At 33.8% G+C, this 27,316-nt stretch overlaps 1 protein-coding gene across 1 annotated transcript in view; it reads right to left on the bottom strand.

Moving 5' to 3' along the window:
* Fsip2 (fibrous sheath interacting protein 2) overlaps nucleotides 1-27,316 on the bottom strand; it is a 63,768-nt gene that overhangs the window by 35,168 nt on the left and 1,284 nt on the right. The window contains exons 3-15 of the mRNA XM_029537048.1: nucleotides 25,234-25,395; nucleotides 23,983-24,072; nucleotides 22,703-22,842; nucleotides 21,205-21,346; nucleotides 20,124-20,234; nucleotides 16,877-17,000; nucleotides 14,305-14,391; nucleotides 11,226-11,341; nucleotides 10,340-10,376; nucleotides 9,673-9,776; nucleotides 7,590-7,653; nucleotides 5,112-5,169; nucleotides 1,575-1,608 (exon numbers count right to left, since the gene is read on the bottom strand). Of these exons, the coding sequence (XP_029392908.1) occupies nucleotides 1,575-1,608; nucleotides 5,112-5,169; nucleotides 7,590-7,653; nucleotides 9,673-9,776; nucleotides 10,340-10,376; nucleotides 11,226-11,341; nucleotides 14,305-14,391; nucleotides 16,877-17,000; nucleotides 20,124-20,234; nucleotides 21,205-21,346; nucleotides 22,703-22,842; nucleotides 23,983-24,072; nucleotides 25,234-25,395 (1,269 nt within the window). The remainder of the gene's footprint in view (nucleotides 1-1,574; nucleotides 1,609-5,111; nucleotides 5,170-7,589; nucleotides 7,654-9,672; nucleotides 9,777-10,339; nucleotides 10,377-11,225; nucleotides 11,342-14,304; nucleotides 14,392-16,876; nucleotides 17,001-20,123; nucleotides 20,235-21,204; nucleotides 21,347-22,702; nucleotides 22,843-23,982; nucleotides 24,073-25,233; nucleotides 25,396-27,316) is intronic.

Raw genomic sequence — 27,316 nt, 5'->3', positions numbered from 1 at the left:
TATCTATCTATCTATCTATCTATCTATCTATCTATTTATCTATCTATCTATCTTGATTCCCAACACTTATTATCTAGAAATCAAAGCAAATTTCTATCTAGTCCCTTCTCATGAAATATTTTTGGAACAAAAAATCACTGTGTTATTCATTGCTCTGATAAATTTTTTAAAACAGTGAACAATGTATTCCGAGTATTTATATAAACAAAGGTAGTTGGGATTTTTTTAGAAGTACTTTTATAGCCTATATGTGAGGATAAAAAAAATCAACTTCAACAGTAAGTACACAATCTTTAATCATGGAATAAAAAAACTAGGATGTTTCAGACTGACTTTGGAGCTAATGTGACTTATCAATATAAACTATCCAAAAAAGCAGAAAATAAATGAAATGAAAACTCAATACATGGCCATAAGGCTGATGAGAATACTTCATGCTCAAAAATATATCTAAGGTAAATTGAAGTTATTCATATTTTAAGTCACTACTACAGGAAAGCCTGGCATTTATGCAGCACCATCTCCCCTTATCAATTTTTGGAGCTCTTGGAACTTTGGAAACTCCACCTAGCTCTAATCCCCCAAGTAGTTAAAATTGTTTTTTCCTACTATAATAGATGATGGCTAGCACAGATTATACCAACAACAAATATAAAAGCGGTTTTTACATAAATACCCTTTAACCAATAATTCTATTAATAATTCATACATTTCCACATAGAAGAAAATTATTCTAAATGCCCAACAGAGAGTGCATGTATAAAAATATCTAAACTTGTTTTTAATCACCACAAGATATAATGAATGATAGAACATTTTTCTTAAGCTATGTGAAAGACAAAGCATTTCTAATTTTAATATAAAAAGAGGGCAACTCCTAAAGGTTTGCATATAGCAAAATGAAGCTAAAGTAATCTCAGATTTTCAACTGCTTTCTATTATATTGGAAAATAGAGGAACACTCCTCAAATTGAAGCTTTGTGTGTGTCTCATTCCCTATGAACTGAGCAGGATTCCATGGAGAACTGCCCACTGCTATGCTATTCTTCAGTATCCCCGACTAGTCTGACTAGAACTAGAGTTCAGTCTCATTAAACTATGTCATCTTTATTTTTTTTTCTGTCTTGGGTTTTATCTCATAGGTGAACAAGTATCTATTTGTGAGATCTTAGGTAGCAGGTTCTTCCTATGAGAACTGCTGTAGAATAATACAGGCATCTCAACTCAATCTACAGACTTCACCAGCAATATCTGCAAAGCTACGCTGGTAAATTATATCCCATGTTAGATGAGGCTCTACTATCTCATGCTGCTGGTCAAGGTTGGTCTCTGAATGCTTTCCCACTCTACACCTAAGAGGCCTCCCTAAAGTGTCAAGAGTATCTTTTGAAAACAAACTTGGACTAATAGAAGACTATTAAAATTACCTAAAAATAAACTTCTATTACAATAAAAGGCAAAAAGTAATAACAACAAATATCAGTAGATGATTATTAGTATATGATTTACATTTTTTCTAGAATGGCACACAGTAATTACTATAATGTCTTATTGGTTTACTTTATAATACATACTTTATCTTTCAAGCAATGTTGTAGATTTTGTTGCCTGTAAAATCAAGAAAATAGTTATAATTGAGTTAAGTTAGGACAATTTATGAAGATACTTTCAAAATTACTACTATCTATTCAGTTTCTTTTAATGAAAATTCTTCTACATAGATACAAAATACCCTAAACTTTATTTTGCTTTATTCAATGTTCCTATTTAATATTCTTCTATGATGAGGGCCTGTAGTCTTAAAAACTGGGCTTCAGTTATTCGGAGGAGTGGAATCATTATACCTAGTATATACATAAACAATGCCTGACTCTGGTAGTTGGAACTCTGGTATACCTTAGCTATGTTTATTCTGTGAAGGAGAATCTGAGCAGTCTTTGATCTGCTAATAGAGACTATGGAATAGTAAGTTTTTGACCATAGCTCTTTGGTAATCTTGTATCTGCCTATTAAAATCATATAGTCACATCATCTTTTTGCTACATCTCATAGTAATAAAAGAGCATGTGGAGGATTACTATTTTGTAATTATTGGTTAGATTGATGGGTTTGCAGCAACATTCAATACTAACTTTAATCATCTTTGTGTAATGATGTGATGAATGCATTTTTCTCATGTGTTGCAATTAGATTTACGTCCAAATTTTATAAAGTCAAATTGCCACTCTTTTTAATTTCCTTAAGCCTATACATTCTAAACATTTTCTTTAAATATGAAACTAAATTGTGAAAACAAAAGCTGTCTAAATATTGCAACTTATTTGTGAGAAAAAAATAAAACTTCAATCATTGAAGCTTAGACATGGGCTTTGGGGCCTGGCATAATGTCTGGGCTTTCAGCTGGTAGGAAGTTGAGGTAGGGAGATTGAATCCATGTGTTCCCAGGAAACTGGGACTATGGGAGGAGAGGAGAGAGGAGGAAAAGAAGAGATAAGAAAGAGGCTTGAGGAGAGAGGAAAGAAAAGGGAGACAAAGGGAGAAGGGGTAAAAGTACATAGACTACAATTTCTTCCTAGATCTGGTTTGCTAAATTAACTCAAAGTCCCACACTTTCCTTGTTTTGTTTATTTATTATTTTAGATTTTCTAAACTTAACTTTCAGACTTTTTTCTGTCATAAAGCATAGACTAGAGTCCTATAGCTCCCTTACTAACAGAGTGCCATAGGTCTCTCTGTTAACAGGGAGCAAAGACCTATGAAATCACTAAATCTCCAGCATCTACAGAAACAACTGTTTTTTAAGGCAAGTCATAGAATCAATAATAATATAAGATAAAAGCTTTCAGAAATTCACTTTTTTCATAAAAGAAATGGACACTGGCAAAAGCAGTCAGAACTATAATTCTGTGATTTGGAAACATATTTGGAGCCTTGCAGTATCTCAAACATTTATTTAAGAAAGATGTGATTATACCATGGGGACTTTCAAATTAGCCTATAAAGATTCCTTAAAAATAACTCATCATAATCACAGTGCATTAATTCTGTGAATCTTACTATTTGCCTAACATCTGTCATTAGTCCTTAAACACAGTGTATTTTCAATAAACTCTTGATAAATAGATTTTAGGGATATACCCTCCTATATTGAATCACAAATGAAGAGCACTATTGAATGGTTTCTTGCCTATGGTTTTATCTATGTATTGCTGACAAATTAATTAACTGTATGCTAATTAGATTATAATATTATTGATCTAAACTATTTGAGTTTTATTTAATAAACAATAAGATTCCAATCACAGTCTATGTGTCAGAGGATTTCAAACTTTTAACCTAATGCTTACACATTATAACTCTACTCTCTGCTAATACAACTTATCTTCATGCTCTACCATAAGTTTTCATTTTTACCTTAGGAATGTTTCTCATTCACACTTTAAAATTTTTTATTAGATATTTTCTTTATTTATATTTCAAATATTATCTTCTTTCCTGGTTTCCTGTCTGAAAACCCCCTTTCCAATTTTCCCTCCCCCTGCTTACCAACCCACCCACTCCTGCATCCCTGTCCTGGCATTCCCTTATACTGGGGCATAGAGCTTTCACAGGATCAAGGGCCTCTCCTTCCATTGATGGCTGACAAGGCCTTCCTCTGTAACATATGTAACTGGAGCCATGGGTCTCTCCATGTGTACTCTTTGGTTGGTGGTTTAGTCCCGGGAGCTCTGGGGGGGGGGGTACTGGTTGGTTCACATTGCTGTTCCTTCTATGGGGCTGCAAGCTTCTTCAGCTCCTTCTGTCCTTTCTCTAGCTCCTCCATTGGGGACCTTGTGCTCAGTCCAGTGGTTGGCTGAGAGCCAAATAAATGAACTATTTAGTGAGGGGAAATATACTTGACAATGGAACAAACATGGCATTTTCATGATAAAGTCTTTCATGATACATAGTTAAATCAATATGTGTGGTGAGCAGTCAGGGCAGACAATGTAAAAGACTTTGTAATGTTCTTCCTTTAACATTTATGTATTCCATAATACAAGTGATCATCATCTGCACATGATAGGCATCTTTCCTTCTCATTTTATCCCATTTGGATGAGATTCATTCATTCTGGCTATAGTACAGTGCTTTGTATTCTATGAACATTCACTAAATTATATATACTGACACCTATCAATCCCACTGAAAGTCTTAAACAACAAAGCATAGTCTGAGTATGAAATTCATTTGGCACCAGAGATTTTTTTCTTTTATACTCCATTCACTTAGAAGTATATGTTTGCAAACAATGTAGTTTAGTATAAACTTCATTTGATTTGTTGGTTTCTTTTGAAGATTTTAGCACTGGGTTGCTAAGAAGACAGTCCTGTGTGTACATAGCTGGCTGTGCATAAGACTTGGATTCAGATCCTGAATACAGAAAACTGGGTCATGTTCAGAGAGTTAATCTGCCTCATAAAAATAAAATATCAAAGCAAAGACAACCAGTGATGTTAACTTCAGCCTGACCACGCACACATACATACATGTCACCCTCACATAAATATTATTTAAAAGATGACAATGGGTCTAAAACATTGGCTTCTTCACAAGTTGAAAAAAAGCTAAAATAGCTGTTCTCCACTACTTGTTTGATAAATGAAAAGTTTTGATACTAAGCATCTATTCTCTAAAAATTTCAAGTTACACTCTGGTATTGTTTTGGACAGCACTGCAAATATTTTATGAAGAAAAAAGGTGACCAAGTCATCGAAATGATATGGTGAAATAATATTAATAAAGTACTATTTTATCAACCTTTAGAAGCCCATAACCTCAAGATTCATAGGTAAATATTTCAAAGAGAACTACAAAAGTTCTCTGAAATTATGTGAAGCCATCTGGAGAGAAGGGACAAAGATGTTGGGTACAGAGAGCCACGTACTGGATAGACAGCAGGACAGCATTCACTTTGTCGACAATTTGAGCTCAGTTCTGAAAGTTCTCAACAATAACATTTCACTAGGTCTAAGTAAGACTGCAAAAGGGGAAGCTTTCATATAGTCATGTACTTAAGCAATTATTAAAATATGAATTCATAATTATACACTAATAATTTAGATACTTACGTATGTGAGTCTACAGGAAAAGAGAAGATCCCCGGGGGTGGAGCACCTGCCTGTAAACCTAAGCATTAGGAGAAGAAAGCTGTCATTTATATTCATCCTCAGTGACGTAGAAAATACCATTTTCGAATACCTGTTGTCAGTTGTAACTGACTAGTTTACATGGTTACATGCTTTTAAGAACAATTCACAGCAATTTCTAAAGTCCTTAGTGTAAAATTTAATGTAGAGTAAAACCTCAACTCCTATTTACCCCTGCAATGCCTTGTGATGCCTAGTCTTTATGCATTCTATGTCCTATAGATATAGGATACAACAAATATAACAATTAATATTAATAGTTATTAATAACAATTCATATCCCACTGTAGTGCTCTCTTGATGTCATTAGACTATTGCTGTGGCCGTTTCCTTTGGAGAAATTGTATTTACACTACTCATATCACAAGGTTTTGCTGAGTCTTGGTTAAAATCTCTGAAGTTGTTCCATGAAACTTAACTGAACAAATAGATATCCTTCCTTGGCATTTCCTAAATACTCTACAATGCTTATATTAAAGACTTTATAGGAGCTAGAGAGGGGAATCAGCTAATGCACATGTTGCTCTTCTAGAGAGCTGAAGTTCAGCTTCCAGAAGCCATGTGGAGCAGCTTACAAAGGTGTGTAACCCCCTCTCTAGATGATCTATACCAACCTTTATATTCTTCAGGCACCTGCACTTGTGCACACACACACACACACACACACACACACTCTCTCTCTCTCTCTCACACACACACACACACACACACAGAATATTTTTTAAATAAAATAGATGTATTAAATACTAAAAACTGAAAGCTCAGTGGATTCTTATAATCACATATTTACTATTATGTTCTATAGTTTTCAGTATGTATGTTTGTATGTTTGGTTTTGGAGAAGAAACCGAGTTTAACAATGCACAGAGAAAAGTCATGCATGGTGGCATGTGTTTATCAATGCTTTGCTAGGGAGACAAACTAAGATGGATCCCCAGAACTTTCTGGAGAGACTGCTTAGCCTCATTTTTGCCTTTCAGGCCACTGAGAATCTCTGATTAAAAAGAAAAACCGTATGTTGCCTAAGGTATGATAAGCAAAAGCAGTTCCTCTGACTTTCACATGAGACCTACATCCAAATGTGGATTTGTGTTCATATGAGCACATGCTCTCACACGCATGTGCATCTGCATATATGCAAATGTACACACCTGCATATATGTAAATGTACACACCTGCATATATACAATCTATCCCAATACACATATAAGCAGCATAAAAGAGTGTTCAAGAACAATAATCGTCATAGACAACCACATTGGTTTATGGGCAGTAAGGATTACTGAGCTAATTCCTCAAGCCCAAGATGTGGAAAATTTAGACATCAGGTCCTATTTCAAGATATGTATTTTGTTAGAGTAACAAAAATGTACTGAGATAGAGAAATACCTATTGCTGGTAAGTGGACAAAGAACATAGGTATATAGAGTTAACCGTTATTCTCATTAAGAGATTTGTTTGAGGGGCCTCCGAGGATCAAGTCATGGATCTGAAGGTCCTTCCTATAAAATAGCATAGAATTTAAACATAACCTAGGTATGTCTTCTGCAACATTATCCTCCAGATAATTTATAAATTACTAAAAGATTAATAGTAACACTTTATTTTGTAAATAGTTGCTGTTTTCTATTGTTTACAGAATAGTAACACGGTAAAAGGACACATGCATCCAGCATTGAAATACACAGTGTACAACTCCTAACATTGTGGGTTTGCAAATGCAAAATATGCTGTTATAGACACTTTTGTGTAAGTGGATCTTAGGGTAAAGGCAGGACAACAAAAAAAATTAATAACATTCTTAGGAAAAACATAAAGTAAAAGTAAAAGGTCATTTGAAACTGTACTCACAAATTTGAAGGCCAATATATTAAATGAAATTAGTCAAAAGTGTAGACAGGAAACTGTCCTGTGTTCTCCCTTACATGTGAAATATGGATCGTTAAACTCATAACAAGAGAATATACTGGAATGGGAGAGAAAGGATGTGGAGAGATATTGGTTGCAGTTTTTTATTTGTAAAATTAATAAATATTACAGATCTAATACATGCTGTGACTATTGTTAACAGTCCTTTGCTGTATACTTGTTAGGGAGAGATGATCTTCAGTGTTCTAACCAGGCACATATGCAAGCATGCACACACACATAACTGTAACTATGAGGTGAAGAATCAGTCATATGGTTTTTGTGTTTGTCGAGATGATTTTCTCCATCACAGAGTAAAAGCTCTGGGTATTAGTTCTGGCTAATTTTACCTTCTACATTCAGTACTTTGTACAAGACCTAGCAGAAATCATTGTATTGATATATTAGCTGGCAAAGACTTCGGAATGAGCATAATAAGTGAAGCAGGTGAAGGATGCTTTACTAGAAGCACAGTTTGTCCCTGATGTTCACCTGGTTCAGCAGCGTAGCTTGACTTCTTGCTTAGTCTTCCATTCCAATATCCTTGCGTCTCCTTCTGCTTAAACAACAAGAGAGATTCCTCCATATTTTTACCATCAACTCATATTTGTATGTTTAAATTTTAAAAATGTAATGTTAACTTTCTCACAAACCTCCATTTATAAGAAATACTTATGTTTTGTATTTTTGTTATTTACATAATTAAAATGAATGTTTATAAAAAATATCTAAAATACCATTCACACATCTGATGATTTTCCAACTTTGATGCTCAGCCTATACTTGTATGCATGTATAATACAGTAATAGTAAACAATCTAATGAATTTTTACATGACTGGAATTGGCATCTGGAGTGAAAGCTAAAATTTGGATGGTTAAAAGAAAGGTTCTATGTCCCTGCTATCGTATCTCTTTCCTACAAATAGAAAATTTGATGCTAACGCAAATTAAATATATAAAGAATGCAAAGAAGCTAAATTATGTAATTAGAGATAGTGCAGAATAATATTTTTAAAAAAAGCTGTCTATTTTACCGAAAAAAAGAGGGTATGCATCCTCCACAAATGACTGTAAGTTTTTATTCTTTCCTGGCCACTAAATCTGCTTGCAAAAAATCATGAAAATAGATTTCAATTTTAGCAAATGTTCTTCTGTTTTCAATATTTGAAATAGAATTGCAGGCAATGAGAAAAATTCAACTTCCCACAGTATGCTGGAGAACAATTAAACTTCTTATTATAAATTTGGTATCTATGAACATCTACTAATACTTTGGTATTAACATGGAGAGTCTATAGAATATGCAATAGTCACAGAGGTCAATAATACAGTTTACATACACTATTTTCATATGCTGGGATTATTTCCTTGTACTTTACTGAAGAGTTATCTAGATATCTAGATAACAGTACAGTAGTTTATACATTCTGGAGTCTGGAATATTACAATAATCAATCTACACAGTATATTATCTTGCCAATTTTCATTCCCAATCCCATAAACAAAATTGATACATGCCCTTCTGTCTCTTGTTCCTTGTAATGTTTGAAATGTATAAAACAAAGATGTTTGCTGCAGTGCTTTTAAAGAGCATTTTAACAGGGCTTCATCATTTCTTTAAGTTTAGAGGCTTTAAAATATAGTAAATAACCTGACTATTCCAGTAGTTAAAAATTTCATGATTGTTAGCATATATAACAGGGCTAGTGATGTAGCAGAAGTATGCAAAAATACAGTTAAAAATATTTATTTTTAATAAATTGTATCAAAGGCATATCATCATGGTAATCATAGTACATTTTATATATTCTGCATTATTTTATGTCAGTAGTTATGCATTCTAAGTCCCATGAAATGTTATTTTCTACTTAATATGAAGAATTCATTTGTAGAGACTCTATTAAATTGTTAGTGCACTGAAAACTGATAAAAATGTAAACTCCTTAGCATAGTGAATCAGTTAATATCGTGCTAATATTGGCACTAATGGTATTGATTTTATTCCTAAGATAACATACTCTTTGTTTATTTCTTTCTTTCTTTCTTTATTTAGTTATTTAATTATTTTTGGTTTTTCGAGACAGGGTTTCTCTGTATAGCTCTGGCTGTCCTGGAACTCACTTTGTAGACCAGGTTGGCCTCGAACTCAGAAATACACCTGCCTCTGCCTCCCGAGTGCTTGGATTAAAGGCGTGCGCCACCATGCCTGGCAACATGCTATTTTTAAATAGTATTTTTATATGTAATGGCTATACTGATCGATCACTACTGATAGCTTTCAATTAGCAGATACCTGATTACTGTAGAAAAATGCTGAATCAGCATTAATATCAGAACATCAAGAAAGCTCAGATGATTAATTTGAGGGCTCAATATACAAAGTAAATATTAAGCCTTGCAGATTATGTTTAGGTACACTGAATCTGAGTTATCACATTTTTACTATGGTGTGATAAATTTAATAGGATGAGACTATATTGTAATGTTAAAGGATATTATTTTCATATATTAAAATAACCATAAGATATCTCCTTTCTTCTGACTGAATTTAGAGTAAATCAAATAATATATACCTCTTCTTTTTGATGGTCCAAAGATGTCTGTGAAAGTTTAGCATTCTTTGTGGGTGATTGTTGTGTTGAAATAACTGACTCTCTAGCTGATGTAATTCCAGGAACTAGAGAGATGAGAGATAGCTTTAAGTACAAAATCACTGTAGCATCAAAGGTGAATCATAACTTGAAGGCTTGCTCTAGCATTCTGCCCAATAATCTGCTTCACTGCCTTGAAAAAAATCATCATTAGCAATCTATTTATATTAAGGAAGCTGCTTTAAGAATAAAAAAATCTTTTTTGTATGCTTACCCCCCCCCAAAAAAAAAATATCAGTTTCCCAATTACTTCCAAAATAAAATCCGAAATCCTTATCTCAGTCTCCTGAAGGTAATAGGGCCTATTGGCAAAATGGACCATTTTAATTGCATGCAGTCTGCAGTGACAACTTACAGCTTGTCCAAAGGAATAAACAAAGCTGTATTTTAAGTTGATTTTAGGCAAAAAAAAAAAAAAGCATGAAAGTCATAAAAAGCTGTTTTGGGAATTAAAAAGAAGTAGATGGAGTAAGGTTCTCTAATAATAAAGAAAAATAAGCAAACCTTTCAAAATTAATCAAACAGCTTTCAAAAATATATAATGGAGTAGCTGTGTACTTAATACCAGAATCATCATTACTATTCTTACCTCTTTCTTCACTTAATTTTTTCGTTACTTCACTTCTCTATATGGCAAAATATTAAAGAGAAAAATATACATAAGTAACAATACTTTTGGAAAAGATTCTGTCTTCTGTCAAGATAGCCAAACGAATCCAGGTGCTTTGTTACCCCTATGCCCTACATCTGTGATTTAAAAAGTATACCAGACACGGTACATATAATTACCTTTCACTATCTTAAATTTAGTTCAAAACTGAGCTCAATTTACTTACTGTTCTTATTGTACTTTATTTAAAGCCACAGTCTGTTTGTGTGTATGTGTGTGTTTGTGTGTGTGTGTGTATATATATATATATTGATATTGATATATATTTAACTATTTAAATATATTAAAGTTTAAAGTCATTGAATTGAATGCAGAAAATTAAAATTCTTTCAACTCAGACTCTATGAGTTTATCTAAAATACTCCTTAAAACCAGAACCAGAGTAAAAATTAGTCACTCCAGATTAGTGTAACATTCATATGTCTATGCCTCACTAGACGATGTGTCCTCAAGATGAGTGAATATCTTAATCACCTTGGCATTCCTACGGACCCAATTTTCTTATCTAACCCACGTTTTGGCTTATCCTAGTGTTCTGTCAACAACCTGAGCCTTGATTGCATATACTACCAGTAAATAGCAACACCATCATCAGAATTAACAATGGGCTCTGGACATGTTTCTGCTAAGTGTCACACTACATTAGTAATATAGCTAAATTGACTCTTTTTTTTCCCCCCAGAGGGGAATCATTTCTCCTTGCAAGAACTCATCCACTGTAATTCAACAATACAAAGTTAGTAAAAGAGAACACATGTAAATAAAATTTAAGCAGATGAAATAATATACTTTCGAAACAGTTTACCTTTTGTTCTGAACTGCTGTTTTGTACTTCTGCTGGATAAACTACTGTGGATGCCGACACTTTTGTAACATTCTTTGAACTACTCTGAGACTGATTAACTGTGGCTGATACTTGTCCTAGGAGTAAAGGAGAAAGAAATGCTTTGTATTTGAGCATTTTGTTAAGTGCAACAAATTTTATTTTCTTAAAATAATCACTAAATTTAAAATATTCATGAGTAACAGAACTTCGGAAAGAGGTACAACTGAAAGCATCATTCACTCAATTAAGTGTTGGAATTATTCATATAAGTACTCTCCTGCATGGTTGTCACCAATCCATCTTTCTATTCCTAACGGTATTGATCTGTATGTAACTCTTGAGAATAATTGTTCGCACTTTCAGAAATTATACATGAATTCATTCATACAATGTGTGGACTTTCCCATTGTCTTTGTTTTGGGGGAATAACACAATTTATTTTATGCAACATAATGCTATAACATGTATCAAGTTTGTCCTTTTTTATTTGTATACATGGAACTTTTTATTTTATCATCAGTTCATGGACATCTTAGCTGTCTCAGTTTCAGGAGTTTCTGAGCTTAGCTTCTGTGAATTTTGGTACATAAACAAATGTGTGTGTGTGTGTGTGTGTGTGTGTGTGTGTGTGTGTGTGTGTGTGTGTGTTTCAGATACTAATCCAAAATTAAGTGTATAGTCAGAAAAGATTTTACTCTATTTGTTACTTCATTCTATTGCTTAGAAACATTACTAAGAGCAAAGGTTTTAAATTTTGTGCCTTCATATTTATTAATTCTTGTTAAATTTAAATTCTTGTTTATGGATTTCTCTTTAAAACTTTTTCATATTTTTACCTAAGTTTCAGATTGTTTTATATTATTTGATGTTGAAATAAACTTTTGTGTAAGAATTTGAAATCTAGTCTATACTTGTACATATTAAGCCTTCCAAGATTCATTTGCTGAAGATGGGTTTTTTGGTTGTTTGTTTATTTTTGTTTTTCTGTTGGTATTGTTGTTTGGGGTTTGATTATTTGGGAGATGGGGTTTGTTTTTTTTTCTTTTGTTTTGTTTTTGTTTGTTTTGTGGCATAGTTGTCAAAAACCAAATGTCTGTCTAATAGTGTAGCAGTATAGGGAGGGTGCTTTGAATCTTTGAATAAGTCTTTTCTTTTTGTAAACATACTACATTATTTTATTACTGTTCTGTCTTAAGTTTCTAATGCTCAGGATTGTTTTGAATATTCAGGGCCTCTTGTGCTTTCATTTGAATTTGGAAAATATTTTATCTATCTCAAGAATTTCATAAGAATTTAGATAAGCATTACATTAAACTTGTAGTTGGTGTTTGAAAGTATATCAATTTCTACAATACTAATTATGCTGATCCACAATATAAGAGGACTTTCAATATTCTTGAATTTTCATTTTCTTCAGTATTTTAAAGTTTTCCCTGTATTTTCTTCATTTTTACTCCCAGATATTTTTAAGCTATTATTAATAGGATTGTTGCATTGTATTCTCTCTCATCATGTTTTATGTTAATATTAGGAGAATATTAGTATTCTGGAGAGAGTATGATGACTGTGCATCCTTCTACAGTCTCCAAAATGTTCAAAGTTTCAATAGTTTGTTTTTATAGCCTTATTGTTTTCTTATACATAGGGTCACATGACTACAAAGAATCATGTTGCTTTTTTCCTTACCATTTATATCCTTTCAATTTCTTTATCTTTTCTTATTGCTTTGGGTAAGATTTCAAGCACTGTATGTATAAAAGGCTTTAGAATGTAGACAATCATAGTTTGTTATTTATTTTAGTGGGAAAGCTTTGAGCTTTGACATTAGTATACTTTTAGATACAGATTTGTCACACACTGTCTTTTGTATGTTGAGACAGGTTCTTAGCGTTTCTCGATTCTTCATAACTTTTTCCATGAAGGGATGAGGAATTTCTGTCAAAAATCATATATTTACCTATTGGACAATGATGGATTTTTGTTCTTGAGTCTGTTTATTTGATATTACATTTGTAATAAAAATCATAATGAAATGTAATATTTCATAATTAACATATACAAATAAGGCAAAAACAAATAAAAGCAAAAACATTAATTGGAATTTATTCAAAGAGGGGAGGAAAAGGCACAACGACCTGTTTATTATTTCAATCAATGTAGATTCAAACTAAATTGAAAGGTTTTTATGGCATTTGAAACTACTTAAAAATGTATAAATGCTTAATTATTTACTGATACGGAATTATGAATTATTAGTATGTATGGAATGATAATGGCATTTTTGTCCCACTTACTAAAAATGTTGCTTATCATTTTAAAGTGCATATTGAAAAAAACAGGAGCCTATCAGGGGCATCCTCATTCAAGGGATCATAGAGAGGGATCACCTAAACTCAGCATCCCTGTGGTAGATTCAGACAGATGAGGATTAGCCAGCATTGTCTTCTTGTTTCTCGATTTTTTTAAAAAAACAAAATTACACACAGGGAAGAAAAAAATGGATGTGGTTTTCTTCAGGTTTTTATCAGTAAATATCAGTTTTGCTAAGTTTTTACATTAGAGTTATTTACATGAGAGTTATTAGAGAAAGAAATATATTTACATTTTTTTCATTTTCATAGGTTGTTATTAAAATACTTGTTTGAGGGTTCACAGTATAATCTGGTGAGCTTAAATTGAGAACCTAAAGTGACACAGCATAAGAAATATAGAAAATGATAATTTAACAAATGTTCACAGTAGCTTATAATAAATGTGTTTAGCTTCTAGAGTATTTTTCAGTTTTCTAAAATAATTCTGAGAATTTAAAGTATTTTACCATCTGTCAATCTGTGTCTACAATTAGTACTAATAAATCCTGCTTATAACTCTTCTTAAGGAATAGTTGGATGACCAGTTATCTATTCTGAAAACAGTACATGGCATGCAGCTTCAAAAATCAGTCATTCATCATAATAATCCCAAGTTTCATCTACATTCATCTGAAGGTCACCCACAACTCAGTCTTCCCCCAAATCACTACTCTAAATATTTGGTGCTTATTAAAATATTTAATTACCTGATGTTCCTCTATATGCTTTCTGGTCACCATCAGGATAAACTATTTTTATATCATCAAACTGCTTCTTTCTCTTCTTTGAGGAAGCTTAAAAGTGTAATAAAACGTATTAGTAGTAGTGACAGTGAAATTGCCAAAGATCAACTATCATTTCATGTTCAAGAAGTAAGTGCCTGCTGTGCTATATGTGGGATTTGTAGAACAGATAGGAGAAGATGTGTCATGTCAAATGGAAGAAGATAATTATTTCTATAATATGCCTATAACTTAAGGAGCAGAGTTGAAGAGACTAATATTTTATATTTTGGAAAGAAGGAAATCTTCATTATAGTCTACTGGAGCATGTAGGTTGCTTTCTGTAGAAATACACACTAACTTAGTGACATGGATGAAGGCCCACTATCCTAAATGACTATGATGTTCTTGGATTTGTTTAGAGATAAGCAAAAGTGTATGTGTGTGTGTCTGTGTGTGTGTTTGTACACAAGTTTCTCTAGAAAATTTGTACTTGGTAGAAGAGGATATTATTGCAGTTTTATACAATTATAACACTTATGAAATTGATATCTGTTTCTTGTCACTTCAGTATTATAAAAATATTAATGTCCTGTTTTCTAAGGGTGACTTGATGCAGCGATGTTTAAGACTGCTACTTCACAGGGTAAACACAAGTTAGGAGCACTTGTTCCTTTGGTAGAAGACCTGATTTGCTTCCCAGGACTCACATGGTTCACAATCAACCAGTTCCAGGTATGTTGCCTTCTTCCCACCTCCAGAGATATCAGGCATGCACACAGTGTGCATACATATATACAAAAATATGTACAGAGATATACACATGAAATGATTAAAAGAATGAAAATATTGACATCTCACATTCTTCTATTGCATGAGGAAAAAGGTATTGGAATTACCAATCTGGTAAAGTGATTTGTAATCTAAAATGGAGCTGTCAAACTTCTTCAAAGAAGTAAATAGATTGAGTTAATTTATCTGGGAAATGTATTTAGTATATTTATTTTCCTCAAAATTTTATGTCATGCAATAATAGAAGTTTAGTATTGAAGTGATTAAAATTGTAATAAATCTGTAGCCATATAGGATTTTCAAGCTTCAAAGAGACTCAAAGAGGGAACATGCAATAAAGTTATCAAGAAATATGTGATTTAATATAAATTGTGTGTGAAAGATCAGGAAGAAACAGAGAGTAGGTGATTGTGGGCTGAGAAGACAGACATAGAAAGATGAGAGAGAGAGAGAGAGAGAGAGAGAGAGAGAGAGAGAGAGAGAGAGGAAATGTAATCTGTTTAATATTGGTCCTTACTCCTGTTTGACAGAACTATGAACTGTTTGACTATGTGCTCCAATGAAGGAAGGTCTTCATCTTCATAGAAGTTGTTTTAGTGTTCTGTGTTCAATTATAGATGGTGAAAGTATTTGTCCTGTGGAAGCTCAATGCCCAACCATAGGGGAATGCCAGGGCAGTGAGGAAGGAGTGAGTAGGTAGGCTGATAATCTCCCTCATAGAAGCAGGGGGAGGGGCAGTGGGGATGAGATAGGGGGTTTTCATAGTAGAAACTGAGAAGGGGGATAACATTTGAAATGTAAATAAATAAAATAACCAGTAAAGAATAAAGAAAAAAGAAAGTTATTGAAAATTATAAAGGGCAGTTATATAGTAGGAACCTAGCTCCAGAGCCTGTACATACCACCAGTAGAGGGCAGCTGTCATATTCAGGCACATAGTGCAAAATGAAATTTAGAAGTTTAAATTTGGGCTGGACTCCATATAATGAGTGCTTGCCTATATTCTTTAAACTAAATTTAACAGATAGCAGTTTAGAGTTAGCAGAAGAAATTAAGAATCAAATAGTTGCACAAGATAAAATATAGAATCGAACTAAGACCAGGTAATGATAACCAGGTGATAAAAAGTTGATTTTAATCTCAAAGTGGGATGATGAGGGACAAGACTGATGATGGCCCTGCTCTTTCTCAATAGTATGCATCCCTAGAAATTTGTTAAAAATACTACCGTGATAACTAATGTAGGGAGTTTTGCTGGGATTACATGATGTTATACATAATGCAGCTGGTGCAGATCTGGCACAGCCAAGCCATGCTCTGTTATGCTTTTTACACCTTTTCCCATTCTTTTCCATTTTCTTTCTTCCTTCTTTTCTCTACTACTTTCCCCTCGCTCTATATTTTCTTAATTTCTGAGGTTCTTTCTAGTTTTACTAGTTGACAACATATAAAAGCACCATGTTGATGTATAAGGACAATTATTTTACACATTGATTTTAATGTGTTGGAAATAAAATATCTTAAGAATTTTCTTAAGAATAGGGAATTTGGTATCAAACCGTAGGGCAATCAAATTTGTCTATTAAAGCACTTAATTTTTTTTTTAAGTTTTGGGGTGTGTGTGTATGCATGTGAATATGTGATCTTTCTAATGTGGAAATGTTTAGTTTAGCATTTCATACAAAGTGGGTAGCAGGTGGATGCATATAGGATATTTCATGGTACAGAGATCAATGCTTCCTACTTAGTTTCATAATAGTCTCACATTCAAACATAGTTCCATTCTGTCCTTTATAGTCAAATCCATTTCTTCCCATGTCATCTTTTAAGCCAGTGTCCTGCATCTTTTGTAAATGATAAGCCATTTTTTTCTCTAGCATTGCTTGTTTCTAAAATATGAAAGAAAGCACAGTGATTAATATTAGTTTGGTATTCATAAATGCAATACAAATACTTAAACTATGTAGTGTAGTAGAAATACATAATTATTCTTGTCTTGTGACTTGTAAATTTAAGTAGAATAAAACTTAGAGAGCAGTAAGGAGTCTATTGTTACTTACAATTTAAAGAGTATAAAATGTAGAAAGTATAATAAGGAGCTAATTTTTATTTCTGATCAAATACGTAGGTGAAAGGTACCTGCCTGAATACTTTGGTAGAATCGTTACGTTCTTTGAAATGTCACTTTTCTTTGTGAATCTCTGGGATGCTACTGATCAGGGGCATGACAGAAGAGAGACAAATGTGCAAGAGTCTTGAAACTTTTATTGATCATTCACTAAGAGAAGGAATCAGTACACATAAAGTAATACTCAAGCTAGCATAAAGACCATCCTAAGGGGTAAGTTAGAAGAGAGTTTGCATTTCCACAAAGATGAAAATTACACGCATTCCACAAGCTACAGCTAGCCATTCAGTCTAGAGTACAAAAAATTGCTCTTGCTTCAATAATAGGCAATAACAAGTTCAGATAAAAAATAACACTAGCCTGACCTAATAAATCATTAAAAAACAAAACAAAACCTGATGAAATGAACTATTTCCAAAGATATAAAGCGACCGAATATACAAAGTCAGTATATGACATCAAGTTGAAGAGTGCTATGCCTGTAAGAAGCAGGGCCATGTGACCTATAAAAATTAACCACTCAGTTACAATTTACTTAGAAATGACAAAGAAGTTAGAATTCAAGCCAAGAATATCAATATACTCAGCATAGTTGCATTCTGTGTGCTTGCAAAATATAATAATGATATTGAAGAGAAACAAATATTTACACAATTGAGTATGTGAGAAGAGGAATGCAGAGGAGGCATCGATAATAAATCTGACATTATAGAGGACAGCTGCATGAATTCAGTAATACAAAGTACCTTAAAGGACACACTGGGAGGGGAAAGACTCAGACTTCGCAAGCCAGTTTAATGTAGTTAGTATCCTGGAAAGAGGAAACCGTGTGTGTGTGTGTGTGTGTGTGTGTGTGTGTGTGTGTGTGTGTGTGCAGTTAATGTTTATTGAAAACTTGCTGGGATTTGAAATCACCATGGATACATACCAAATGGTGGGTCTATGAGTTTTTTTTTTCAGAAGAGTTTAATTAAAAAGAGAAGATATACCCTAAAGATAGCCAGTACTATCCCAGGGGATAAAACCTCAGACTGAGTAAAAAAGGGAAAGCTGAGCTGACCACATGCGTTTCTTTCTCTGTTTCCACAGTGGATGCAATGTGACCAGCTGTCATGACCTTCCAATCTCATTTACCTAAGACAATAGACTGTACTTCCTCAAACTGAAAGCTTCAATAAACTCTTCCCTCTGAAAATTACTTCTTGTCAGATATTTGGTCACAGGGAGAAAAGTAACTAATATGAGATATAACAGAAATATCTGAAAATAGCTATCTAAAACAATCCGTTGAAATCAGAGGTTCATGAGAAACCCAAACAGCATTACAAACCAACTGAATGAAACAGTGCCTAACTGATACCACATCTAGAAAAAGACCCTAAACAACAGAAAATATTTGGCAACCCACCAACATTCTTTCTTGATAAAACTTTTGGTAGTATAATAATAGAATTTTTAAACTTAATAAAAGTATGTATGAGAGACACATGGATTTCATAGTTTACTGTAGTAAAGATATTGTTTTTTTGTTGTTTTTGTTGGTTTTTTTTGTTTTTATATACATATATGTGTGTGTGTGTGTGTGTGTGTGTGTGTGTGTGTGTGTGTGGTTTGTGTGTGTGTGCTCTATCTATAGGTGTTTAACAAGATGTTGGAACATTGAACATAAGGTGATATGCAGATTACACCGAGTAAGGCAAGCCTAATTACTCATACGAACAGTGAATCTCAAACAAGACTAAGATGTACATGTGAGAAGTTGAATGTAAAATAAAGTATAAACTTCAGTTTATGGTATTTTTATAGGAAATGAAATATATACTTCAATTTCCATTACTTTATGAAGTTTACATAAAATGACATACTGCATACAAACTAAACTGTAAATTTTGCATGCATGTTTATCAAGAATTACCCCAAATTTAGAATTTTAGATCTACATTTATTAATATATGGATCATTTACTGTGTTTTATTAATTAAAGAATCAAAGCTCATGGGTTAAGAGTGCAAAGAAACTGGGTTCAGTTCCCAGCACCAATATGGTGGTATACAACGTTATATAATCTAAGTCCCAGGGCATCTGTGTCACTCTTCTGACCTCTGTAGGCTCATTCATGCATACAGTGTGCATACATACATGCTGTTAAGCACTTATAAACCTAAACTAAAATAACTCTTTTCAAAATGAGATAAAAGAATGTGCTTAGTTTCTGGGGTAAATGCATATTCATGAGAAAAATTATATTGTGTTAGTCTTTATGTATTTAACAATTAGTAAGCTGTTAAAAAGGTTCTATATTCTGTCATTTCTCCTTATTCTTCTTTACATTCTAAATCAAAGACCAACATACTATTAAACTGAAAAAGAGTAAAACTTTTAAAACATAAAGGAAGTAAAAAGATTTTTAACTAGAATTTCTAGTTCTCTAAAAGAACATATTTATAAGAGCAAGATTTTTATAAGAACTAGAGCTGTTATTTTATTTTGAAGATAAATCCAAAAGAGGTTACATCAGATCAGGGAGCAGTGCTTTTTACACTGTAAAAATGCATTAGATATAAGACATGAAAGTGTTCCTACCTGGGTAAAGTAACTCTACGAGTGCATACAAAGTCTGAAATTGATTCAGGTGGTTGAGGTCACTGGGTCTCTTGGAGCAGGAGTTTATGAACAGAATGGGCCACATAGTAAGACCCAGGTTTTTGTTTTTGTTTTTGTTTTTCAATTTTTGACATTTAGTTTTATATTATATTATATTATATTATATTATATTATATTATATTATATATAGTAATATAGTAATTGGTCACACAAATTTTTACTTTACAACACCAACTTCTCTCTTTAAACATTCTAGGGAAGAACTTAAAGCTCACCCTACCTTTCTGTCACTCTCTTCTCGGCTTTTCCGCCTTTGTTCTTCTATCTTCTGTTCTCTCTTAACATCTTCTCCGATCTTTGTAAGAAGCATCATCTCCTTTGTCTTCCATTCCTAAGGACCAGGGGATTACTAAGCTTGGTGTCTGTACACTCTGTTTTCAGGGCAGGTGTACTTTGCCCACCATCAAGAAAAATGTGACAGGTCAAGGGCTCAGCAGATACATGAAAATCATCCAGTGCTTTCCAAATGGGCTTTCCCTATTGCATTTGTGTTGAGAAAGTAGATAAGGAGCTGTGGGTGGGGGTGCTTTGGGAGTGAGGTCATGCTGACACACCTGTAAACCTGAGTTCAATTCCCAGAACTCTCAAAGTAGGAGGAAAGAGCTGATTCACATAGCTGTCTGGACTTCTCCACTGCAGTATGCCATGTATACACACAAATGAATAATTTTAATTAAAAAATAAAATTAGCTATTTTTTTTTTACTAAGGATAATTTGAAGAAATATTTCCTGTTCTCACTGAGGTCTAGTTGGAAATGAAGCAATACTCAATAACTTTGTACAGTGATCTTTATTTTTTTAATATTTTTTTCAGTTTTTTTTTATTATTTTCTTTATTTACATTTCAAATGCTATACCAGGAGTTCCCTATACCCCCCCCACCGCGCCCCTGCTCCCTTACCCACCCACTCCCATTACTTGGCCCAGGCCTTGCCTTGTGCTGGGTCATATAAAGTTTGCAAGACCAAGGGGCCTCTATTCCCAGTGATGGCCGATTAGGCCATCTTCTGCTACATTTGCAGCTAGAGACACAAACTCAGGGGGTACTGGTTAGTACATATTGTTGTTCCACCTACAGGGTTGCAGCCCCCTTCAGGTCCAGTGATCTTTAAAAACAAAAACTGGCTCATTATGTCATTTATGGTATCTGCCTCTGCATTTTACAGTGTGACTTGTGTGCTATAGGGGTATAAAAGCTTAAAACTGGAATGTTTCCAAACAACACAATACATTTAAAATTGTTTTCAATTGGGGAAACTGCACACATTTTTTCCCCTCACAGCATTTTTTCCCCTCTTACCTCTTCAATTTTTCTGCGCAGACTAAGTTTTTTTCTTGTGTATTCCCGCTGTCGTCTTTCCTCTCTATCCATGCGGAGTAAGCGTTGTTCTTCCGCGGTGCGCTCAAGTTGTTCCAATTCTTTACTTATCATATCCAAATATCTGAGTGAGGATAGACACAGGATTGTAGGTGACTTGTGGAGCCTCATCCCCATACTCCAAATGAAGCCCTGCCTTGCTTGTTCTAGTTTGAACCACAGAAAGGTCATAGGGTTTTCCTAATTTCGTTGTTCTTGTTTTATCAGTTCTATTCATCGCCCTCCAGATTAGATGGACTCATAATGTTAGACTCATTTATTACTCTTTTTTTTTTTTGTATGTGTCTGTTATCTTGGTCAAAGAAAGAGTGGGGTGTGGAGCAAACTGATTCACTCTTCTGCTCCATAAGCAATAATAACTCAGTGGGTTTAAGAATCTGGGCTTGCAAACATGACAGAGAAAACAAGCAAGGCTTCAAATGCATTCACTGAAAGAACAGAGGGAGCACTAGGCTCTTGGTAGCAACACAAAACTCTCACTGATGGTCTCAGGCAGCAACAGCAGTGTATCTTATGTTACTTCTGTGAGACAAAACTACACAGTAAAAAAAAGTCATATAACATAAAAGCTCCCATTCGGTAAAAGCAAAAGGGTGGAACATCATTATGCTTTTAGATACATGAATCGGGATATTTCAGATACATAAATGGAATACTAATTAGTGATTATGAATGGGAAATACCTGAGTAAATCCAGTCATTTAGTTTATGTTCTCTTCAGCTATATTAAAACTCCTGTTTTTTGACTTGGACTTATTTCTTACCACTTAATGCTTTCAATCTCTAAAGAGCAATTATAAAAAGTTGCTTTTCTCTTTTACTGAAATAATTTCTCCTAGTGAAAGGCTCGAGGATCTGGAGCTCCAGCCAGCTATGACTTTATGTCTCTTGGGTTCCCAGAAAGCTCAACTCTCCTGGAAGAAGTTTCAATCATAGCTTTTATATCCAGGACTCCTAATTCCAGTACCTCTCTGATTGCCCTTCCCTCTCTCTCCTTTGACGACCATTAAACACTATTTACAACTTAAAAAAAAAGTTCTGCTTACAATGCATCAGTGGGAGGGAAGGCCTTTGGTCCTGTGGAGGCTAGGTGCCCCAGTGTAGGGGGATGCTAGTACAGTGAGGGAGGAGTGGGTAGGTGGGTGAGGGAGCACTCTCATAGAGGCAGGGGAGAGGGAGGATGGGATTGGGGTTTGTAAAGGAGAAACCAGGAAGGGGAACACCATTTGAAGTGTAAATAAATAAAATAACCAATAAAATGATAATAATAAAAAATAAACATTCTTTTCCTGTGTGTGTGTGGGGGAACAATGCTACTTAAATATAAAAGTTCTGCTTACAATGCTTTTCAGTACAATTCATATCAGGTACACACACACACACACACACACACACACACACACACACACTTCAGTCTCACCTGTGCCTCAACAAACGTTCTTGGTCCTTAATAGAGTGAGTGTTGTCCTGTAACAACCAGTTCTGGAATCGTGTGACATCAGAACAGTGAGGAAGTTGGCTGGTTTCTTGCAGTTTATGTAGCTGTTTTGAAATCAATTGCTATGTTTTTCAAAAAAAGAAAAATAAAAAGTCAGTAATGTATGGTTTTACGTTTCCCAGAAATGACATCATTAAAATTCCCATATTTTACAAATGATAAATTGTTTAAAAGCATTTAATTCTATTTTGAATCCTTTACAAATGTACACAACTGAACTAAAATAAGAATTTGTCTCTCTGGAAATACAAGACAAATAGTTTTCTGGTTCACCAATACTATATTTTATGACTTTGTTTATTTTACTAATTATTACCTATATATGTATTTTAAATGACACATGCCCCACAATCTGTAGCTCAGACTGGCTTGAACTCTGTGCTCTCCTGCTCCAGTTTTTCAGAGTCTTATAGTTTCAAATGCATGCAGATCTTATCCATTCCCATTTTCTTTAACATTCCTACTTTGTAATATAAATTTGTGAATACACACTTGCTTCATTCTGATGTCTCTTGACTCCTAAGGAAAACTTGAATCCATTTATACATGTGCCACAGGCAGAGAACAGACACAGGGGAAGGGGGGAAAAAATGAGAGGAAGAGGAAGGAGGAAGGGTGGAGAGAGGCAGAAGAGAGGTGTATTCTAGACACAGCTTTGATTCAAGCCTGAAAGAAACCCATGGTGTATAATCTAAGAATTCTTCACTTTTATGAATTTTTGTGAATGAATTTGGGTATATGTATATAGATACAATTGCACAGTCACAATCACAATAACGGTTTTAACTATTATGTTGGATATTATAGCTGTGACCAAACAAATTGCCTGTCTCTAAAACTGCTTTGGTTTCAGATTAAAATCTTTTAGTACCATAGACAGCTTCTACTTCCAGCTACTCAGTAACTTATCCAACTTACTAAGTTTTGAATTCACCGAATTACTTAGCAAATTAACAGCTAAATATAAAATATAATACTAAATATTAGTATACTAATGATATTATCTGACCACTTTTCTTTTATTGGACAAATGTTGCAAGTTCCAAATATTGTTCATTTCTGCTTGCATGTTTCACATACAATATAACCCCCCAAAAACAATATTACTTAATGATCAATTAAACTTTGAAATATAAGAAAATACCACACATGTGAATACAACGTTAGATTCTATTTAAACTAATTTTAAATTTATAACTTACCTGTTCTCTTAAATAGTTTCTTTCAAAGTCTAACTTTAGGCTTGTAAGGTACTGCCGGTATTTATTCAGCTCCCTCAAGCTACATACAATCTAAAATCAAAACCAAAATTTTATAAATGCTTTACATATATGAAGACTGAATAGTCATAACAATTGTTTATTAGAGGACAAATAGATCAATGACAATTTAATGATATTTGGGTGCAAAGAGTAAATTTCATAGGTGGTATCTTCAAATTTGTAAGAAAGAAATCACTACATGAAAATAAAACTTGATTACTGGACTATAATAAGAGATTTATTATTCAAAAGTAATTGTAATTACTAAAACAATTTCAATTAATTATACTTGGATTATGATTGTAAATATAATGTTCAGATGCAATAAGAATAATCTCACAGGATGCTAACAACTACATATCTTACATTCCTACTTCAAGTCTTTAAAAATATAAATCACATTCAAGAAAACAGTACCATTACAGACAGAAAAAGAACCATGATTCAGTGGGGAATATTACTATACCTTTGCCTCTTCAAAATATTGTAATTTTTTTATATTAAACAGAAAATGGTGACTGGAATTATCAGAAGTGGATGCTTTCATTGTCTGAACCCTGAGTATTCTATACAACTGAACAAGAAGTATCTGGTTATAACAGAGTTAATGATGACACTGCTGAAAGATAGTTCCTGGAAAAAAGCTGTGAAGGCTGGCCTACTGACTAGAGCTTCAGTGGTGTGGAGAGCTTAGAATATTGCAGATCCAGAACCCAATCATGACAAATTCCCCTGCTTATCTGTGTTGGCACTTACCTATTGTCACTAACAGATAACCCCATTTTAAATGTATTAACAAAACCCAATTTTCTACTCATCAGAAAGCTAAGAATGCTACTCACAGAGCATCCAGGGCTTAGAGCTGAGATTTCTTTGGATATAATGACTTTTCTGATTTTTCCACCAATGTATTCATAAAGTCTCTTGATTTATGATTTCTCTGTTTGGTTATTATAAATACCTTATGAAGTTACTTCTATATTAGATCATGGAATTTGGGGGTAACCTATAGCTGTGCTTCTGAGCTATGGTCACTCATTTTGGGCTCCAGAAGGAATTATTTCTTGTTCCTTTTGAGGTGAGGGCTGTGCTTTTGCATTAAGAGACTGGCTTTCATTAGGGTAAGAAAGCAAACAAAATAGTACCAGATCTCATTGATTTAAAAAACAAAACAAGCAACCTTCAACTTACTTTATTATTGCTGGTGATATAGCCACCTTTCTTTAGTCTCCTCAGAATATCTTTGCGCTTATAGTATGTTCTTAAATGTGGATCATGGAGACTTTTATATTGGGTTTCCAAAAGTCGACAGTAAGGATCACTCAGGTTAAAACCATAGGAAGGTCGAAAAAGCTACAAAAAAGCAGTTAGTAAAATATTACAAATATAAATTAATGTATTTTCACTTTTAATTAACCTGTTGACATGACTAGAAAACTCAAACATGCAATTTAAATTTGAACTGGGAATAAGCAAGCACCAGGAGGATTTACTCATGCAGGCTTCCCTCTTCCCCTACCCATGTGAAGTGATTTAAACAGTTGGCCTCTCTAAATCACTTCTTTCCCTGATGCATCAGCCTCTGGCCATGAGACAAGAAGAGAGAAGAAGAGAAAGAAAGGGATAGTGTATAATTTGTTGTTTTCCTCCCTAAATTGAAACACTATACTCGGAAGAAAAAAGGATAATAGCAATTATTGTTTCAGTGATCTTAAAGTGAAGAGAGGTAGTGGGAAAATCTTTTACTATACTTAAGTGGAAATAATGCATATAACAGTAGAAGTAGAACTCAGGTGTTAAAGGATAAGGAATCATAGTGTCTTGGGGACTTTAACAAACCAAATGCACTTTGAGTAAATAGTCATATAGAAAGTCATATAATTCAACATATTGAAATACTAGTTTTAAGGTAAATTTAACAAAATGGGTTTTCATCCTATACATTAATACCAAACACAACCTCATACAGTAAATACTATTGTATAAATCTAATTTTGCCAAATAAATATAAATATTACCATATAAACACCATAAGAAACATAACCCTATAAAAGAATGTAAAGGCAGTCATTTAATGTTCATGAATTACTATTCTTGTATTATGAAGGAAATACCTAAGTTATTTAATCTCATTTATTAATTAAATCATTATCAGAGTAAGTTTTGGTGTGAGTTCTCAGTCAACTTTTTCAAAGGGAGAATGATAATAGCTTATACAAGAGCTTCTGAAGAAGAAAGGGAAGGTAGGTAAGTCTATGTGAAATGTGCTAATGTCATCTTTGTATTTTAAAGCTTACTAATGTAATACCAAGACTGCCAAAGGGGAAGGATGTTGGAGGGGGAGGGGGAAGCTGAAAAAGCAGAGAACATGCATCTGTTTTATATCTAATTCAATTCACGTTACCACATAATATTGTGCACCGACCCAGAAGGTCCTGCAAGTACCAGTGTGAGACCTCTAAAGCTACAAGCTCAGTTCACATCATGAATATTGGAGAGTTTGTTGGAGTAGGGCTCTAAATGAGCTAGAAGTCAGAAGTGGTTTTAAGGGGAAGCCCCAGGGAGCAAAATGGCAAAGTAGCTCTTCCCTTGAATAAAACACACCTTGTTAAGTCTCTGAGTTCTTTTTTAAATTAATTATTTTATTTCCATTCTAAATGTTGCCCCCTTCCAGTCCCCCTTCCCAGAGTTCATCATCCTGCTTCCCCCCTTTGCCTCTATGAAGGTGTGCCCCCTCCATCCCTGAACTCCTTATGCCACAACTTTAATACCTTTCAAAGGGCCTAATAAGAAAGGTAGGTTGAATGACTATCAAAGATTCTCAGAGAGCATCCACCCAAAATCCTATAGCTCAAGGTCTAATTCAGTGAAATTTGGACCATATAAGAAGTAAACATTGTATCCTGAGTGAAACAAGAAAACAAAAGAATCTTTGTCTCTCTTAGATGGTGACATTTGGCTGTTAATTCTTTTTAGATGTGGACGAACATGTTTCTCAATAATAATTGAAGTAACCACTCAACAAAAATATATTAAGTCTTCTTCAGAATCACTTAAGAGTGGAGAAGGCTAAGGATGGGACATAAAGCTAAGTATTTTAAGGGATGTAAGCAGCACCATACACTCTACTAAATACATGGTGAGTATAGGCATTCAACCTAAAGAAATGTGAATTCTAAATTGATAACTGTGATGTAGTTCACAAGTGATCATCTGGAATGACACAGATTAACAAATGAAGGAGAAGAAGAAGGAGGAGGAGGAGGAGGAGGAG

Source organism: Mus pahari, chromosome 3 (assembly GCF_900095145.1).
Source record: "Mus pahari chromosome 3, PAHARI_EIJ_v1.1, whole genome shotgun sequence".
Taxonomy (NCBI): Eukaryota; Metazoa; Chordata; class Mammalia; order Rodentia; family Muridae; genus Mus; species Mus pahari.
This window is presented reverse-complemented; position numbering and strand designations above follow the sequence as displayed.